Source organism: Gekko japonicus, unplaced genomic scaffold, assembly GCF_001447785.1.
Source record: "Gekko japonicus isolate JY-2015 unplaced genomic scaffold, Gekko_japonicus_V1.1 scaffold480, whole genome shotgun sequence".
NCBI classification, from domain to species: domain Eukaryota; kingdom Metazoa; phylum Chordata; class Lepidosauria; order Squamata; family Gekkonidae; genus Gekko; species Gekko japonicus.
In genome coordinates, this window is record NW_015175370.1 from 994,519 (window position 1) to 1,015,735 (window position 21,217).

Below are 21,217 nucleotides of genomic sequence, written 5' to 3' on the forward strand. Positions count from 1 at the left end.
TTTGCTAAAGCAAACTTCAGAGTTTTTACTGATTTCAGCAGAAAAAGTACTATGCATACATTCTTGTCACCAAGATAATATATAAATACAGCAACTTACCTTGCAGCTCCAAGTGTTCTTACTATTTTCTATTTGATCTTCACTTGAATCATCAGAATCTGGATACAAATCACTGTAACTTCCCTTAAGTTAAAAGACAAAAAAACCCCCCAGAATTATTATAAAAGATATACAAACATATATTTTTATGTCATTTCAAGAAATTTTAAAATATAAATTGATTTTACCGTGGATTCCCGCCTTATTCTTCTATTGGGTTTTCCAAGAGCTTCAATGATTTCAAGGGCATACAGAAGTTTATGGGCACTTTTTATCCTCAAGAGATCTTTCCAATTGAATCCATCATTACCCTTTTAAAAAGATCAAAGCATTACAGCCAGTAACACCATTACACTGTGCTAAGGAGAAGACACCTAACAGCTTTGTGTGTAGATTTTCATTTATTACAATAAAATTCCTTAACTACGTAAACTATATTCAACACAACATAATGATGAGACAAATATAAAATGACAGCTCTTACATTGTGCTATCAGGATCCACCTGTGGCTCCTAAAGCACTATCAGGTGGTCTGAGGCCAAAAATAAAAGTGACAGAGAAATGCCGACGTGGTGGGGGTACTTTGAAATTTTTTATTCAGATGTTCAAGGAGCAACTCATGCCAATTTTTTTTTTAAAAAAAAAAATATTAAATTGAAAAACAGCTTGAATTTTCAGCACCGCAAGCAAATGAATGGGAAGTTTCAAAGCAATCCTCTACCATGTATTCAATGGGCTCACTGTAGAACTCATTGGCTCTCCAGTATAACCATTGAGAAGGATGAGTGCAGACATTCTGAAGGGCCAGGCTTTCAGACAGATGGAAATATTTACAGAAGAACTTAATTTCACTCACCTGTTCATCTGAAATATTTTGGAATGCCTGCAGCATATTGGGGCATGTAGGCAGAAGCATTAACAACTCCCAGACTCGCCTTGACAGATTTTCTGCATGAAGGTGGAGCTCTTCACATTTTATACTCTGAAATGACATAAATGCACACCAAAATGCCTTATATTAAGCTAAATCAACCTGAGTGAAATAGTTCGCAATATTTACTGCTAACTGATAAACAACTGATAAATTTATAAACCTCACTGGAATTAGTCTGAGACACAGTTGAAAAGGCAAGTGAAATGGAAAAGTATTGATACAAACTCGAGTACACAAGCAAGTGAGTCATCATGACTTACAATATGTATAATTATCTTTAAAGAAGTGCTATATTACATCAATATCAATGGTTTCTATGCCTACATAAGAACTCGAACAAAATTACCTCACTATCCTCCATGGCTACTTCTGCAGGAGGTGGCTTAAAAGAGGCAAGCATCTCCAATAAATCAAAGAGAGTGGTCAGATGAGGTTCTTGCAGAAGTAAGAGCATTGGGATGTTGTCCTTCTGGGGAGGAGGTAAGCAGGATGCTGGAAGCTGAACACCTTCTCCCTTTCGCTCTCTCCTTGGAGCACCCAAGGATACAAACACCATCTTGAAAGAACAAATGAGGATTTTTTAAAAAAAGAAAGAATATATATATACCACCAGTAATCAGGACTCCAAGCAGCACATTTGCAAGTCAGCTTCTTAGAAGATGACAGCATCCCCAAGCCTAGTCCTGTAGCAAAGGAGGTGGGAAACCACAAGCCAGACCTCTGCTGATGAATGGTAATACTCCAGAGAGGGTCTTTACTTTTTCACTCAACCTTTCCATGACTATGAGATTACATCTCTAATATATCCTGATTTCCACTACACCAAAACCTTTGCATGACCATAATAGTCCTTGATGACTAAAGATTTCAGTCCTTAATGACTAAATATTTCAATTAAAAGCATCACAAGGTTGCTGGGAAGCAAAGCCTCTCTCCACCCTGTATTACTCTGTAACTAACATGGTTAATTCCCTGATTTTATTACAAAGCTGGTTTTCAGCGTCCCTGGACCATGTCTAAATACTCCCACTGAACTCGAATGGGAACAAGATACACACACAGAGTGGAGCTTAAGAGCCTGACTTTGTAGATAAATCACCACTTACATACAATCCCTGTGCACACTTAGAACACACATGTGAAAACTCTGAGTCTGATGGTACTGAACATTATATGCGTCTGGGACTTTCCCCCAGGTTCTCTAGTAGCTAACCACACGCAGAGCTTGAACTAAGGACTGCAGGCATGCTATACCACACTCTCTACATGTCTTTCCTACCCTGGTAGATATATGTTACCAACTAGTTATACCACCTCATGCCGGCATTAGCAGCATGCCAACATGGCAACTCATAAGAAGAGCCCTGCTGGATCAGACCAGTGATCCATCTAGTCCAGCATCCTGTCTCACACAGTGGCAAACCAGTTCCTCTGGAGGGCCAGCCACAGGGCATAGACGCCAAAGCCTTCCCCTAATGTTGCGTCCTAGCTCTGGGATTCAGAGGCTGACTGCCTCCAAATGTGGAGGTTCCTTGTAGCCACCATGGCTAGTAGCAACTGATAGACCTATTCCTCCATGAATCTATCTGATCCCCTTTTAAGGCTGTCTATGCCTCTGGCAGAAAATTCCACATTTTAATCACTCGCTGTATAAAGAAACATTTCCTTTTGTCTGTCCTGAATCTACTGCCCATCAGTTACATGGGATGCCCTCAAGTTCTAGTATTTTGGGAGAGGAAGAAAAAGTTGTCTTTGTCAACTCTCTCTACCCTGTGCATAATTTTATGAACCTCTATCATGTCGGCCCTGAACTGGATAGCCCAGGCTAGCCCAATCTTCTCAGATCTTGGAAGCTAAGCAGGGCTGGCCCTGACTAGTATTTAGATGGGAGGCTTCCAAGGAGTGACGTGGAGGCAGGGGCTGGCAAACCACCTCTGAACATCTCTTATCCCGAAAACCCTACAGGGTCGCTATAAGTCAGCTGCGACTTATTTTGTAACCTACATTTATTTATTTATTAGATTTATGGATCACCCAACTCCACAAGCAGGCTCTGGGTGATAAACAACTTTAAAAACAGATAAAATACAGTCAACATAAAATAGAATTATTCCAAAACACTAAGAACAGTCAATCCAGATGGCAATATCATCCCCTTTTGCTGGCTGCAATGCTGTCCGCACAGCAGGCAGGGAAGGGGACATGGGGACCATAAGGAGAGACGAAAGGGTGCCAGTCTTAACCGCTGCTGCCCTCAACTGAAAGCCTGGCGGAACATCTCTGCCTTACAGGCCCTGCAGAACTGTCAGCTGCAACTTGATGGCACTTTCCACCCCCACCCCCATCATGTTTCCCCTCACTCGTCTCTTTCCAAGAACTGAACTGTTAGTCATGAGCAGTGTTCCCTCTAAGCTGAGTTGGTGTGAGCTAGCCTCCAGCTCACCCATTTTTGTCTTAGCTCAGGAAGGACGGCGCCAGAGCAGACTTCATTTATGCAGCAGCCAAATCGCTCTCTCACAACTTTAATGCCGATAGCTCAAAAAGTAGAATTTTTGCTCAGAAGACTCCACAGCTTAGGGGGACCATTGGTCATGAGTGTTAAAACTATGGCTTGTCTACTAAAACATATAATTTACAAAGTAGAAGGGGCTTCAGATGGTAAGAATTTGTGTGCAAACAAGTGTCTTGCTTTAATTATTTGCTTGGAGAGATATTGTACTAACTTTTATGACATTTTAGAGTTTAAAGCAGTGATACTCAGTTGCTTTGGAGCTACACTGGGTTGTTTGACATTCCACCTGTGGCTCTTCTGTGCACTGTTCCCCAGTGTACCACTTGCTCTATGTTTTGAGAAAGTGGACAAGGCCTTTGTCTGATGGAAATTGCGGTTGGCCTTGAAGCAGCCACTGCAAAAGGGATGGCTAAACTGTGAGTCCCCCTGAGATGCAGGCCTCATTCCAGGGATGGCAGTAAACGTGGCTCCTTTGGTTGACTGAAATTGCGGAAGTGGCTCTCCCAGAGCTACAGAGTGAGTATTACTGGTTTAAAGAGATGAGTATACCACTACACCCTAAGTGAATGGTATATTTGTTTTACAGCTGTCCCTGAAAAAGATTCCTCTGACATGAACAGTGTTGGGCCTTAAATAAATTGTTTCAAGCGTACTTTTTGAAGGCTGCTCTTTATTTTTATATAAACAATCCACCACCACCACATAGCAAACCATTTTGCAAAATTATCCCTTATGTGTTTCTCAATACCTGCATATCTTTAAAACCTAATTCATGAAGAGTTTTTTCATCATAATCAGTTGTCAACTCATGTCCAGATGAGATCATTCTCACAGGTCCCATGAGACCACCTAAAACAGAGCAAAATGTATTTTACCAACTGGCAACACTTTCCTACTTTATTAGGCTAATGTTTTAATAATCATCATTAATATATCAAATTGGGGAAAGAAAAAATGAACAGGAGAAAATGCCATGAAAATATAAACACATGGCACAGAATATATATATATATATATATATATATATATAGCCATGTGTTTATATCGTCTTATACGCCGGAAAATACGGTGTATATATATATATATATATATATACACACACACACAAGAATCAAGAAACAAGTTAACATGCAAGAGAGCTTGTTTAATCTCCACACAAGTCTTCACTTTTAAGAAGCTCAGTATTGGACTAGATCATTAAGAAATGGATTCTGATTAGAGAAAAACTTTATGGCAGAATTTTTAAGGAACATTATTTAATGTTTAAATCACATGATTTCAAGTTACTAATTTTGTCCAGTTACTACTGGGTGTAGTAAGGATTCATAATAGAACAAAATCCATATTGTTCTAAATATTCAGATTCACTGATAATACTGATCTGCCTGGTTAAAGGCAGACCCTAGGTTGAGTGTTGGGTGTGTGTGTGTTTTTTTTTTTGGGGGGGGGCAGTTGGAACAAGGGAACACTGCTTATGAAATAAGCACCAAATCACTCCAACCCTCAGGTAAACAGAGTTTGCAGATTTTTGCACTGTCTCCAGATAATGCTGGCTATATGGGGAGGAGATTATTAGGTGCAGACACTCCTCTCTCAGTGCTGAAAGTTTCTTTCTTTCTTGTTTTTCCAATGGGCACAAATTGAGATATGTATGCCACTTAAGTACCTTCTTTTTTCATCTCTTATCACTGGGCATATTTGTACTTACTTTAGGAACAAGACTTTTAAGTTTTGCAGATATTACAGTTAAATTATACGTAATGCATTCAATGTTCTTTGAGTAGTAAATAGTTTAAATGTTGAAAGAAAATACGTGCATATGACATGATCTGTGCAGGACTGGGAGCAAGGCCTAGTGCGGCCTGGTCCCAGGAGAGACCAGTGTGGGAGTAGAAAGCAGACAGCCTACAATCCCCATAATGCATAGCAAGGGTTGTAGCCAATCAGTTTCCAGAGATTGTGTGAGGAGATTCTGACTTAAGCTGTTTGAACTGAAAAACTGTGTTCTTTTGAAGAAGAAGAGGAAGAGATTTATACCCCGCCCTTCACTACCCAAAGGTGTCTCTCAGAGCGGCTTACAAACTCCTTTCCCTTCCCCTCCCCACAACAGACACCCTGTGAGGTGGGTGGGGCTGAGAGAGCTCTTAACAGAAACTGCTCTTTTTCAAGAACAGCTCTGACAGAACTATGGCTTGCCCAAGGTCATCCAGCCAGGTGCAAGTGGAGGAGTGGGGAATCAAACCCGGTTCTCCCAGATTAGAGTCTGCGCACTTAACCACTACACCAACCTGGCTCTCACCACTACACCAACCTGGCTCTCACCACTACACCAAAACCACTACACCAAACTGCTCTTCTGCGATCTTCCCTCTCACAGAGTTAAACTGAGGGGAATAGTCTGGTCTAAGGAGAAAGATCCCTCACTTGGCTCAGAGTGAATGCAGGCAGGATGCCTGGTATAAGAGGGCTGTGGGCCCGATGGCTTAAAATGGGGCATTTTGGATGGGCTTGGGAGGGTACTCTCTTGGCCTTCTCAAGGGACCTAAAGTCCAGAGTGGTGGTGGCGGAAGGTGGCAACCCTCTGGGGTCATGACAGCATATATTTCCACTCCTTTTCCACTACAGAAAAGAACAGGAAGGAGATACGAAGATTACTTTTCCCAGGGAGGACAGGTATGAAAATGATTTTTCCCCCTGATCTGGATAGCCCAGGCAAACCCAATCTTGTCAGATCTCAGAAGCTAAGCAGGGCCGACCCTAGCAAGTACTTGGAAGGGAAACCTCCAAGGAATACCAGGGCTGGGACGCAGAGGCGGGCAATCAAGCCACCTCTCTGAAACGTCCTAGCCCCAGAAAGACAGAAGATGACATTTCTCCTTGCAGCTTTATAATTTCTGGAGTTTAGGAATCAATTACTGTGATTCAGTCAGGAAAAACTGACTTTATTTGCTTACAAGGCAGTCTGTGTAAGAAGAGCGGAAAGGTTAAGATTATTCCATCTATATTGGTATCTTTGGACCATTTAGAAATCACAGGATGCATATGTCTAGGATTCCTAGGATAGTGCCTGTTCAGGTCAATGGCATTTTTAAAAACAATGTCCTGTTGAAGATTCTCAAGATATTTCAAGGAACCACCAGGAACCATTAAACTGAAGAGCCTGATGGAAGAGGGCCATGGCTTGGTGGAGCACTGCGTGATTTGCATGCAGAAGTTCTCAGGTTTAATCCCTGAGATCTCCCATTAAAAGATTTCAAGTAGTAGGCTTTGGGAAAGGCATTTCTCTGTCAGATACCCTGGAGAGCTGCTCCAGAGAGTAGAACATACTTAGCTAGACAGACATGATAAAGGCACCTTCATATGTTCATGCGACAGGACAGGCCTGCCATGATGGACAACTCAGTTATGTCAAGAAATGCTTTATCACTTACCTGGAAACTCTCCTTTTCGGCTGCTTTGTCCAAACTCCTGCAGCTGAGCTTGTTGGTTTATCTGCTCTTTCTGCAAATTCTCATACCAATGAGTAACCTCAGCTCTTAGATCTGCTACCTGATCACTCGGATACATTTCAATTGTCATCTGAAATAGAACATGCTAGCTTAATGGAGAATAACCAAAGGACACAGGGCATAAATACCAATCCTATGGAATAAAGATTACCAGCACATACCTTGTCAGGAAGTCCAGCTGGCTGACAAACAATTCTAAGAGGCAATGACTGTTTGTCACTCAATGCTTTTAAATGGCTGCTGATGCCAGTACCCTCAATTTGCCACTGTCTTAAATGATATGCAAACCTGAGGAGGAAGCAATATCACATGAGGAGTTAAACTGTTGACTATTTGTGGCTTACACAAACTGAGCTGCCTAAACATCTTTTGCAAGCTTTTACGCGTTTCCCATTATAGCTGGCTTTGAGAAGCTGAAGCCAGCGCTAGTTAGAGGAAAGGGAATCCCAATGGATTTCTAAATGTTTTAGATATTCTTGATTTCATACACTTGATCAGGATCCAAGAACCACAGGAGTACGAGGGCACTTTTCTTCAACAGTACCCCCCACTACCTTTCCATGCTTTTGAACCCAAGGGGCATTTCTAAGCACATTAAGATTCTGTAGGTTCAGAGCAAACAATTCCACGGAGCTACTGCAATCTTCATGCATACATTTGAATAAGTCTTCGAATCCCTGCCTTTACAGTTTGGGGTCTTCTGATGGAAGTCTAGAGAGGAATGTAAAAATCTGAGGCATGAAGGAAGCAGCAAACTGTACATACTATTGTTGATCTTTGCCCTGACCAAATGGCCCAGACTAGCCCAGTCCATCTGATCTCAGAAGCTAAGCAGGTTGGCCCTGGCAAGTATTTGGATGGGAATTCTCCTAAGAATACCAGGGTTGTGATGCACAGTCAGGCAATGGGAAGCCACCACTGAACGTCTATTGCCTTGAAAACCCTACGGGGTTGCCATAAGTCAGCTGTGACTTGGCAGCACTTTCCACCACCACCACTATTGATTTTTGCTCTGGAATTCCCTTTACACATTCACAATACTTATATTCAGTATGCAGGGAGTACTATTCAAATCATGAAACTGTGATTTGATCCCATGAATACTTTTACCACTATCATTTCAAACAGTATTTTTTTTATATTACATAAAGCGATTTGAGAAGGCCAGAGAACAAATCTTACCCCATCCTAATGGGGTGGGGGAAATTACCTTCTCCGAAAAGCTTCTAAATGAGTCTTAAGCATAAGGAGCCCACGTTCAATAATGGTGAGACTTGAGTGTGAATCATGTTCCAGATTGCTAGATGCTATCATTAGACTTTCCATGCACTTGCTAATAAATTCTTGTTCTTTCTCTAGACCCGTTTTACCTGAAAGACAATTTAGAAGTGAAGGTTCAACAGCACTATGAACTATATCATTTATTTATTTATTAAATTATTTCTTAACTGCCCATCCCCACTTGTTCGGGGCTCAGGGCAGTTTACAACAATTAATTCAATACACTATAAAATCAATTAAAACCATAACAATTCCAATATTCAAAACATTTTAAAACAAGACGGCAGTGCTAGTTTTCAGTCATGGGTGTGTTTGTGTGTGTGTGTGTGTGTGTGTGTGTGTGTGTGTGTGTGTGTGTGCCAGGCAGATGTAAGGAACCGTCACTGGCCTCAACCAAAGACCTGGCGGAACATCTCTGCCTTACATGCCCTGTGAAACTTTAATAAGTTGGGCAGGGCACAGATGACATTCAGCATTTTGGGTTCATAATGACCATAAACTTGGAGGTTATTCTGCCCCACCCCCATCCCCAGTAAGAACTGAGATGTATATTATTGCTCAGAATCTTATATCAAACTGATATTGCATACCATTAATGTAATAGGAATTGATGTACTGGATAGCAGCACGGCTCACATCTCCAGACTGTGCTCTTAAAGCAATGCCCCAAAATTGGTCCATACCACATAACTGCAGAAAGAAACGAAGAACTAGTTATCCACTTAGCCTGTTTGTGTCCGATCATTCAAACAGCTGCTTAAGAACTAGTCCCCACCCCCCAAAAAATACAAACCGCACATAAAACTCAAAACTGTCCACCTAGAACTAGCTAAGCCCAGGCCTACCCTCTGAAGTGTGTACAAAAACATTAGTTACTTAGTCAACATGTATGTTAACATTCCTCCTTCTCAGTGTTCACAATAGACATTATACATTTATAGACATTTATCCACATGTGGTGCAGGACTGTGCTTGGGCCAGACTCTCCCCCACCACCCTAATATGTTCACATGATTCATCTTTCCAATGTTGGCATGTTGGATGCCACATTCGCATCATGACCTAGACATGTAGGCCTGATGTGCATAACTGTCAGTCCCCCGCCCCCCAATTAGGAGAGACTTGGATCAGATTTAAGTACATGGGCTTCTGTTCAAGATGTGATATCAAATGGCACAGATGCCAAGAGGAAAATAGGATACCTGGGTGGGTGGGAATCCTGACCCAATTCCAATCCTCCACTTCATGTTACACAAAACAATTGCATGTTTACAACACAAGTACTTTTCAGAACTCTTTCTTTGACCAAATTAATGTCCTGGTCCACCAGACACCCTTTAACTGCTTATAACATAACTAACAGAATAACTCCCATGTCTACAGAGAGTCATAAATAACTACCAGCTGACAGAAAGTGGGTAGAAAACAAGCTAGTATTAGAACTAACCAGGATCTTTTTTGGATTGCAGCTGGTGACAGCAAAAATGTTTTGCAGAGTTTAGTGACTCAGAAAGAAAAATGAATGCCAGGAGATACTATCATGCTCCATGTGCACCTTTTACAATAGTAGTTCACATCTCTGTTCTCTGATCCCATTCTGTCCCCTTTATTAATTTGGTAATCCCATTACATTTGACTTTGCAGGATTTGAGCTTCCTTCCAAACTAGTTTGTAAAGACAGACTAACATTCAAATATGAAACTGCTATAAAGAGGAACAGCAGTAAGTATGGAAACATGGTTTACCAATTATCCCATAAAGGACTCAAATCTGACATTCTGTGCTACCACTGAAATTGAGTGGGGACCAAGATGGAAGTCTGCCATATCTAAGGTCAACATTCCACCCACCTATACCATATGGCCTATCTGGTAAAACCCACCTATTCTCTCTTCAGAAACATGCCTGTTTGACATCATCTGATCTTTAACTAAAAGCCAAAGTGTCTTAATTCAGTCTTATTTATTTGCAAAATGTAGGCCCTGCCTTTCTGCCCAATCAGTGCCAGGGCAGCTGACAATTAAAAACAGCATTATAATAACTGATCATAAAACTGATCATTCTATGTAAGCCGCCCTGAGCCCGCTTCGGTGGGGAGGGCGGGGTATAAACTGGAATGAATGAATAAATAAATAAATAAATAAATAAAAGCAATTAAAATCAAAACTAAAATACATATGTTAAAACAGCAATTAAAACCTATGGCAGGAAGGAGGGGTGACTGAGGGAATGGCAGATGAAACATAAAAAGTCTTCACCTGGTGGCAGAAGACAATGATAGAAGGGGACAGATCCCCAGGGAGGGAGTTCTGTAATTCTCGTGCCATGACGGAGAAGGCCCTCTCACAGATTGCCACCCACCTAACCGCAGAAGTTGGGGAGCCCAAAATAGCTCCAGAAGATGACTACAGTGGTCAGGTAGGTGTGTACAGGAGTAGGCAGTCCTTAAGGTAGTTCCAAACCAAGGGATTTCAAGCAACACTACCATCTGGCCACTTGCCACAACAGGAATATTATTATTAACATTTTTGTCTTTGTGCTGCTCCACATATATTCTTAAGAATTTTAGGTCCCAATCAATGACACAATGCAGAATATAATGCTCCAGGGTTTTTTTGGCACTTCTAGTGATTTATTTACATTTCCTCTCACCTTTCTATCCTAATTTGTACCAAAATCAAGAGAACCTTATACCACATTCACCAATATTCCCCATGACCATCAGAGAGGGGGGATATAGGCTCCACACTAAAAGAAGGTAAAGAAGCTCTTCGTCTCGAAGAAAAAGCATTAGCATCCCTGGTCTCTTCTCTTATTCATAACTTCCAGCAGTTTAATCACCATCATTCACTTTCAAATAAGAAGCCTCTTATTAGTATTTACAGGACAGCAAATCTCACACTAAGATAATAAGGCCACACAGTATTAGTTAATTAGTATTGCTCAGTAAATATTCACTTATCAAATTAGAGTCCTTTGACAATTAACTGAAGATGATTTTAAATCTCAGCAAGAAGGAAAACTGTAGCCATATCCATGCTTACCTCTGAGTTTGAGCCACCGTCGTATGCGCTGGTAGCCAATCGTGCCAAATTGCATAAATGTTGAAATAAATTTAATCCAGTCATACTAATTGTTTCAGGCTTTAGCTGAGGCATCTAAAAAAAGTTTAGTACAGGAAAGTAAAATTTAAAAAGTTTAGTATAGGAAAGAAAATAATGGCCATGGTCAAGAATGTTTTAAAACAGAAACAGTAATTTGTTACATATTAAATGAGTACATTTCCCTTCTACCTTTTCTAAAAAAAGATGCTTGTAGGTTTCCATTCCCATGGCATGCTGGTCTTTGCTTCGTACTTGATTTAAAAACCAGTGTAGCGCATCATCATAGCATTCAGAATCTTCTACTAAACAATGCCACAGTATGTCTACTTGTTCCAGACTCAACCCTAAAGCACACAGAAAACCCTTGATCAACATTACACTATATATTATAAAATTGTTTTTCAGTGACAACGGACCTCTATGTTTGTTTCATGACAATCTGGTATGAACCACCTGGCAACAGTAGCTGCTCTAAGAGTAATGACAGTAAGAAACTATAATTCTGAGGCTTGCAAGTTTAGCTAACAGCAAGCCATAGAGGAGAAAGACAAATATGGAGGAGGCACAATCCATATAAGGATACCATCTTCCAGTGATACAGAATGTAAAAAATTACAATGTGATACATTTCCTTTTGGATTCTACCACCAGGTAGCACATAGATTCTGTGTTTTAAGTACCCCATGAAAATAAAAAGCTCCCATACACATACAAAGTCTGTACATGGAAAGCTAGCACTTCAAGGACAATACTATGTTAAAATAACTGTCGACATGTTAATCTTCCAAGTGCAGAAAAGTCTGCCATTTCAGACATGTTTGAATGCTCCCTTATAAAACAATATCTGGAACAGTTAATGCATTCTTCCTATGCACATGAACTAGCTCAAAATCTGCTTGAGATGAATAAGGGATCTCCCACATAGCATCCTGCATTTTTAAGCTGTATTTACTTACTGTAAGCTGTACTGCATATTCAAGAGCACAGCAAAATGTTTTGGTGAAAGACAATTAACAGCTGTTCAATGTATGGCCCTTACTGGTCCCACACTAGTTTGACCTGTATTACTGTCTGAATTGAAACACAGGTTAGCTATTTATAACTGGTAAGAAATCACTTGCTGAACAGCGCTTCACAATCACAACAGCATGCTTTCCTGGGTCTTGAAAGAAACAGTTTCCTGAAAGTGCTCCACTGTTTTTTTCCCCTGTTGCAGCAGTTTCTGTCTACCCAACTGGTGGATATTTAACAGATACTTCTACTATGACTAGCATGGAGTTTCACAAAAAATAACTTTTAAAAACTGGTACAATAAGAACATACTGAAGTGATCTGGTGACCCCAGAGTTGAGAAGACACATGTCAAAAACTGAAGGCGCACTTGAACTTCTGCACTGTGGCTGTACCTATAATTGAAAAGAAAACTTTTTCAGTACATTCTCTATTTTATGACACACAGGATTGGATCCACACTAAACTAGCGATTTCTGCTGATTCGCCCTTCCTGCTGCAGACTCCCTTCATATTATTCCTCAGGGTCCCGTATTCTCTAGGAGCAGCCTTTCATGGACATTCTGATTCTGGAAGATTTCGCTTAGCTCCATCCCATAGTTATGGTTTCTACTGCTTCATGCTCCTGTGCAATGAATGTACAAATGAGTCCTGAAGGAGAATTAAATATATGTATTTTCCCCCCTAACATAGTTATCAACAATAACATAAGGGGGGGGGGGGAATGTCCTGCTTCTTTTGTAGAGGCTCAATGTGTAGAAATGGGCAGCTGAAGCTTTTTATAGTATTAAGTTAAATAGCATCACATGGTAAATACAACCCATTCGACCTCTATTAAAGGGACAGGACATTTTTCCCCAGGCAGTTGGCAATCCCACCATCTCTAACCTTTGCCACTTACTCTGCACACTCTTCTAAGAGCAGCGGTCAGCAGAAAATAGATCAAATTCTACATCGTTCACTTTCTAATAAACCACTTTAGGCCCACTAGTTGCTAGGATTCTTGCAAAGGCGCTGCACTAGCAATACATTTACGCCAGCCCTGTAGCTAGGAATGGGGGGGGCACCAGGGGGACTAATTAAATTAAACATCAAAGTGGGGCTGACTTTGAAGGACCACTTGGGCCACCATCGCTGCTGGGCTGACCAGCCCGCTGGCAATCTGCTCCTGGCTGCCCCCGGCACTGTGCTCCTCGGCAGGCTTCTTCCCCGGTGCCCACCTTGCGTGCCTTCTGCCTTGCCTGGCACGCACCCCCAAACCCCCACCATTGTGATGCATATTCCTGTAGACCCCCAGCACCAGTCCGTGCTTCATTCCACCCTCCATGGCTTTTCCCCGCAGGAAGATGGGCGAGAGCAGTGGCTGCGCCCTCAGCGTGCCCATCCAGGCCAGCTGCGGCCAGTCCAACTTTGGATGGGAAGCCAGCCATCCTCCAGTTGGCGCCCCTCAGAAGAGGATCTGGGCAGGCTAGTGGGTGGGCAAAGAGGGCGGCGGGCGCTCGGGTGTACAGCAGCTAAGGGAACTGGGAGCATCGTGGCACCTTCAGACGCACATCCCGGTGCTTGGAAAGCGCATCCACCACTGCTGGGGTGGGGCACTGCAAAATGAAAAGGGGGCACCTCCCCATGCACCCCACCGCTGGCTAAGGCCTTGATTTATGCACATAAGAAACAGTGCAGATTCAAGATAACTTAACACAGATGACACAAATAGCAAACCACAGGGACTATAGTCTTTTTAAAAGGTGGACCACCAAGCAAGACTGAAGTTTTTGTTTTGGCTCGTTTTTTAAATGAAGGGTTTCATTAAAAAGGCACTGGTATAATTTAGAATCCATTTAAGGCAATGGCTGAGCATGCTCACATCCAAAATACCAGGAATCTAAATGACCCTAACACAATGAAAAACTTTCACGTTTAGCACTACAGTATTATCTTATGTTAGCACAGCAATTGAAACAAGTAATTATTAACCACTAGTATGCATACATAAACTATTCAGGTTTTAAGGGAAAAGTGCATTAATGTTTCTGTAAAACTCCATAGAAATTAATAGTGACTACTTTTTTTGTACCTATATAACATCCCTGTACTGTTGTACATTAACAAGTAATCCTTAATGCAATTTCGCAAGACAGGGACCCACAAGGACTTGTGAGGGAGGAATCTCATGTTCCCCCCTCCCATTATTTCCTTTCCCTTTGCTGGCAAGCCCCCATAACCTCTCTTTTCCCCCTGCTTCCTTCTCTCCTTCCCATCCACCAGCAAACCTACTTTTATCCACCACCTGTCTTCAGCTCTTCCTCCTTCCCTCCCCCTGGCAACCTCTCCCCAGGAAAACTCTGGCCGACTTGAGCTGTGCCAACTAGGACAGGCCCAGCTGTGAAGTGGGGAGCCTGCAAGGACTTGTGGCAACAACTCGTTTTCCCCTGTATTCCACTTCCATACACCATTTCCTCTTTTTTCCCTCCTGGCAACTCCCACATCCTCACCTTTCCCTGTCCCCCCTCCAACCTTTTAAATACAGCAGAAGAAGGGGGGCAGTTACTATTTATTCAGGGGTGGATCTACTGTGAAACTAATGAAGCTTACGCTTCAGGGCCCCTAATCCTGGAGGGATCCTGAAGCAACTTTTTTTTTAATGAGTGAATATTTCAATAAAATTGATGGGATTTTTTTGTTTGTTATTAAAATCAGGCTATTTTAGTGACAGAATCATAAGCCAATGGGTTGAAGTACTTAATATTGACTATAGAATATGCTCTAGTACCCGTTTCATACAGCCTCAAAATGTCCTGGTAATTGGTCAAATTTCAAAATATTCTTGGTAGCTTACAGCACCCGAACCCCCAGCCGTAAGGGCTCACCGAGCTCACCAGAATCTATTCATAGCCTACATTTTGGTAGCTGGATCCTCGAATCTTTCATTGGTGAACAGCTTAATAGTCCTACAGCTCAGCCCTTATCCAACCATAAAAGGACATCTGAATTCTCAATTCAGGTCCTTTAGACCTTGTTGGATGTTGCCCTATTGTTGCTGGTTGAGAAGGGGCCCCCATAAGAGTTCAAGCTTCAGACTCCCAAAAATGTAAGTCTGCCACTGTATTTATTTACTTTATTTATACCCCAATGGGGACCCAAAGCAGCTTACAGCATTTACCTCTTCTCCATTTTATCCTCAGAATGTGTAAGTGGCCCAATGTCATTCAGTGAGCTTCCATGGCAGAGTGGTGACTCAAACCTGGGTCTCCTAGATCCTAGTCTAGCTTTTGTGGGGTGCCTGGTGTTGAACAGTAGCAAGCAGCCAGGTCTGCAAGTCATGTGGTAGCATGTAGCCTGGTGGTTGCTGGTGGGCTTAGCCCCAATCAGACCACCCTCAAAGGCCAAAACAGACCTGGAAAGTGCCTTGCTGCCTTCCCTGCCTATTACTAACAGAAACCAAGGCTTGAAGGCTAGCAAAACAGCCACTGTGGGTGTTTGTTTACGTTATTTATTTTATTTACATTATTTCTAGTCCACCTTTCTCACTGGGACTCAAGGCACATATATATCCTGCTTTACTCCCCAAAGTGGCTTATATCATTCTCCTCTCCTCCATTTTATCCTCACAACAACATTGTGACGTAGGTTAGGCTGAGAGGGTGTGACTGGCCCAAGGTCACCCAGCAAGCTTCCTTGGCACAAGGGGAAGTTAGAACATGGGTCCACTAGATGCTAGTCTGACACTCTTAACTATTACACCACACGGACTCTGAAATACAGGCGCTCTTTTTATTACTGGGGTTTTTTAATCCCTCAGTGGTGAGTTTTTTTGTGGGTTTTTTGGTATTTCAGATTTTTCTGCAAACCCATGGCATTTTTCATGTTTGTAAACTGTTCTGTACATGGCTCCAGTCTTTGGATGTAAATATCCACGGATCTGGCCACATGATTGTATTGATTGATACTTTTTATATTAAACTGGATTCATCAAATATTTTCATTTTAAAAAGCCCTCTGACTTAATTTGTATCCATATGATTGCAGTATTACATTAAAACGTGTTATAAGTTTTCAATGTTTAAAGGATTTTGAATGAATTGCATTAATTAAAAACAAGGTGCAAGTGCACAGACATTGCCCACGGAGGAAGTACAACTCATACAAACATACCTTCCTCCACTATGACAATTGGCGATCTCTTTCATTCCTTTGTGAAGACTATTAGCCATTTCTAATATTACTATTCAATTTCCTTTATGATATAAAAATTAGCCTTTTTATAACCAAGGATCATGCAAGCTTTATAAGCATGTCAGTTTTCATTTACCTGCTGTGGACGTACTTTTCTAAATTTGACTGTAAAGAAACACTGTATATAAATGCACCCAATATTTCTCTGTTTATTAGATCTGTAGTAGATCTAATAAACAGTGGGAAGGTAACAGCGTTCCATGCACCTTGGTGTTTAGTCATGCCGGCCACATGACCACGGAAATGTCTTTGGACAGCGCTGGCTCTTCGGCTTTGAAATGGAGATGAGCACCGCAACCCAAGAGTTGGATTCGACTGGCTTTCGAGCAAGGGAACCTTTACCTTTTTTTAGTAGATCTCACAGGCCTGGGGTGGATAATAACAGAGTGACAGCCAGGATCCAAGGAATTATGCATCTAACTCTGTACATTCAAGGGAACTTTGGGCTTGTGTTTCTTGAACAGCAGCCTCCCACTGATGCCACATCATCAGTCACCTCTGATACTAAGGGAGCATCAAAGGTAATTATGATACAACAAAGAGGTTCTGCTGTTCAAAAAATAAAAGTCAAAATCCCTAAGTCTTTGGGTATACTTAAAGTAGCACTCTGAATTCCAGCCAATGTAACACATTACAATAAAATGTAATATTTACCCAAATACATGATCATCTTCCCTATATAAGTAGCTCAACCACCTACCAGGGGCCCCTGAAGAAGCTAGCCTACATCCCCATTTGTCTCTGGAGTCCCTACACTTAGCCTCTATTTCTGGACTTCCTGTTTTTCTCATGTAACACAGTAGTAAAAATTTACTGTAATTGTTGTTATTATTATTGTTATTGTTATTAAAACCTTTATACTGCCCTTCCCACAGAGCGGGTTCAGAGCAGAGTACATTTTAAATCAAGACATATTAAAACAATCTAAGTATACAAATAAAATACAATTATCATAAAAACAGACAGGCACTATATGGTGTCACAGTACAAATTTGACATGAGAAGGCAACTAATTGGTCAAACTGCTGTTAAAACCCGTTACTGTCCTCAACCATAAGCTTGGCGAAACATCTCTGCCTTGTAGGCCCTGCAGAACTTTAGCTAAGGAATCATCATTTTACTATTGGAGTTACAGGATAGTTTTAGGAACAAGACAAGTATGGGAAGAAAAGGCAATCTTAGAGTACCATATAGCCATCCATTTTCACTCACCAAAAGTGCAAGTGTGAGTCTAAAAAGGCACTAGGGGTGGATGGGCATTATTAAGGCTATGCAGAAATGTATTTTCATTACTAAATCAATTCTGACCACTTATAATGTGTGTTCATATTGTCCTTTGGCCACATGGAAGTGGATTTTAAAAGGATCAGAAGACAGGTTAAACATGGCCATGAAAGGTCAAAAGACTCCTGCAACATCATACTTACAATGCATGTTTATGTTGTCCTTCCCTGACAGCCTGAATGTAGTGTACCAAATTATCAAAGAAGAGCTTCATCATGTTAAGTTCTTTTTCAGCCCACCTGTTCCAATTTGGGAGAGAAAATTTCACATCAGTAGGATGCACTGGAGAAAACTTACCACAATCCAACAATGCAAGCAATCTTTCTTTCTCAAAAACGTTATCTGGAATGTATTCTAAAATTTCTTACAACATTTCTTGGCTCAAGGCTGCTCAGAAATCTGATATGTTTCCAGAACTATCCTGGCATTCATTCCACAAAAGGCAGCAACAGCAATAAGACCCATGCGCAGCTGGATGGTTCAGTATCTATGTAGAACAGTCCACTTTTCTCTCAATACTGGCACCCAAGGCAGTTTTACAGAGTTTTTATAAAACATGCTGAGATCAATAAAATTTAGAAAGAAAAAGCTTTCAACGTTTACCTTAGGCACCCCACTCACCCACCCCCCCGGTTAACTTTGTGGCATGAGATCTGCTATAGCACAGCTCCTTCCTATGCTGCAAAGATAACATAAGGAACTCCATGTGTAACTACTACTTCCCACGCCACTGCCACGGCTGCCAGTAAATGATACAGACCAGGGGTGGAAGAAGCTCTGTTATGACTTCCTATACTCCCTGACCTATGACCTTGGCCCTTATGCATTTCCTTGGCAACATGGAAAGAAACCACACTGCTGTGACTCCCAAGTCAAGGCAGCAATGTTAGAAGAGGCCCTTAAAAACACCAGCAGGCTGTGGAACAATCAGAGTGCAGAAACTTCCAGACACACAGGAAACAAGAAGTCACTGACAATGACATTTAGGCCATATATACTGTCTGACAAAATTACGTCTTATTTAACAAGCTGCCATGTTGTGTGACACAACTAAGGGTGCTGCTTTGAGATGGCAATCAACTACATAGATCCAAGCCCTTATTTAGCACCAGCTGAGAAAGGATGTGCTTGTTTGCAGTGAATATGGTTTCGTGTGCAGGAAATCGAAAGGAGAGCACTTGAATGGAAATGTGTTATTGTCTTGTCAAAAGACTGAAGAGCTAATGTGATAGCTAAGGAAAAGGAAACATTAAAATATTGTAAGACTTCAGAACAGGTCAAGGTATAACCTGAAATATATAATCCATATTTTACATTTGCACATGTAAAATTAGATGTGGAAGACCTACTAACAGACCCTTAAGAATCATTCTCTTTTGCCCTAATGGGAAAACTTTATACTTACATTGTTATCCAATGTGTATCATAACTGCTACCAAACTGCTGAAAGGTACCAAATAATTTTGGAAGAAGACGAAGAGAGACCACCACTGATCTAAGAAGAGAAAAAAGTGATGGTATGTAAATTAACACATCAAATTGGAGATACAATATATTTTTAAAAATCATATCCTTAAGTTATTTTTTCCATGTGGCCACATTTGGGTTATGCTTACCAACTAGATAGGACCATGTTAAAAACAAATAACAAGCAGTTATTTTTCTCCACAAGACTGTATGTTCAGATATATGACTTCCTGGCAGCTACAGATATTCCCCTTGCCAACAAACTGGGAAAATGAAGTATATTTACTTTTGAGGAATTATATTTTGAAAAAATTATAGATAAGATTTCTTTGGTGTGTGAACAGAATTGTTGAACGGCAAGAGAGACATCCCGAGAGACATCCGGCTGTCCTGGTACTGGAGCTGTGGGAACAGGAGACATCTAGCTGTCCTCAACCACAGCCAGGGCCTTTTCAGCCCTGGTGCCAGCCTGGTGGAACTTTCTGCCTAATGACACCTGTGCCCTGGGGGACCTACGGCAGTTCTGCAGGGACTGTAAGACAGAGATGTTCCACCAGGCCTACGGTTGAGGACACCAACCGTTTTCATCAAGCTTGGCCTCCCATCTCTCCTCTCCTTCACTGGGTAAGAGCATAAATTGGTCCTCCAAGCACCGTCTGGAATACTCATAGAACTATTGTTTTAACTGTTTTAATCCTACTTGTAATTGTATTTATTGAAAAACAGGTTGCTTACCTGTAACTAGTGATCTTCGAGTGATCATCTGTGCATTCACACCCATGGGATCTAGTGCGCACGCGCTGGATCGATCGGCGTTGTAGCAAGCTCTTTAACGGATTTTCGCGCCCAGACCCCGGGCATGCACAGGAACCCCACCGCACATGCCCCGAAGGGGAGAGCGCGGACATCCCGCCAGTTCCTTCAAACCGCCGCGAACCAACCCCTATTCAAAAATGTAGAAGCTGACAGCAGCGGGGAAGGAGGGCAGGTGGTGTGAATGCACAGATGACAACTCAAAGATCACTAGTTACAGGTAAGCAACCTGTTTATCTTCGACGTGGTCTCTGTGCTTCACACCCATGGGAGATTAGCGAGCAGTGTCCTACCTGGAGGAGGGTGCTGGCAGGCCCTTACCGCGAAGCCGAGGATAAGATGTGACGTCCCATGTTGGTATTAGAGATCTTTCGGACGTCTAGGGTGTAGTACCTTATGAATTTGTTAGGCGTAGCCCATGTAGCGGCTCTGCAAATGTCCGTAAGGGGTACTCCCTGGAGGAAGGCAGTGGAAGCTGCAACAGCTCATGTTGAATGAGCCCTGATAGGGCCAGGCAATGGCTGTTTGGCAATCAGGTAACAGAGGCGGATGAGACCCGCAATCCACTTTGAGAGGCGCTGAGCCTTGATGCAAGTCCCCAGACTTGCTGGTGCGTAAGAGGCTCATTCCCCACTATGGTATGCTCCTTGACACTGCCCTTGTTTCCTGTACTATTGTCCACAGGCCAGAGGCTGTAACTCTGGCTCCTTGTCTTTCTGTTGCATGCTTGTAGTTCAGTGAGTCCCATCTCTAGAGAGGTGAAAGATCACTGTCTTAAACCGATAGTTAAGCTTTCACAAGAGCTAAAGAGACAGGACGGGGAAGGCACAAGGAGGTATTTAAATGCCTCAGAGTCGCCGGGTGTGTGTGTCGCTCTCCAGGTCTTCCCTTTGTAGACACGCAAATAGAGGTTTGGGCTGTAGTGGGCGTGGCCAGCTCTGAAGCCAGCTGGAATTCTGTTCCTATGCA

General features: G+C 41.9%; 1 protein-coding gene across 1 annotated transcript in view; it reads right to left on the reverse strand.

Moving 5' to 3' along the window:
- The window catches only part of USP34 (ubiquitin specific peptidase 34), a 132,353-nt gene that overhangs the window by 56,299 nt on the left and 54,837 nt on the right, over positions 1–21,217 (reverse strand). The window contains exons 19-32 of the mRNA XM_015425498.1: positions 19,374–19,463; positions 18,112–18,207; positions 12,764–12,846; positions 11,630–11,784; positions 11,381–11,494; positions 8,927–9,026; positions 8,266–8,425; positions 7,217–7,343; positions 6,978–7,125; positions 4,295–4,395; positions 1,381–1,590; positions 957–1,082; positions 288–410; positions 100–183 (exon numbers count right to left, since the gene is read on the reverse strand). Coding sequence (XP_015280984.1) covers positions 100–183; positions 288–410; positions 957–1,082; positions 1,381–1,590; positions 4,295–4,395; positions 6,978–7,125; positions 7,217–7,343; positions 8,266–8,425; positions 8,927–9,026; positions 11,381–11,494; positions 11,630–11,784; positions 12,764–12,846; positions 18,112–18,207; positions 19,374–19,463 — 1,717 coding nt within the window. The remainder of the gene's footprint in view (positions 1–99; positions 184–287; positions 411–956; positions 1,083–1,380; positions 1,591–4,294; positions 4,396–6,977; positions 7,126–7,216; positions 7,344–8,265; positions 8,426–8,926; positions 9,027–11,380; positions 11,495–11,629; positions 11,785–12,763; positions 12,847–18,111; positions 18,208–19,373; positions 19,464–21,217) is intronic.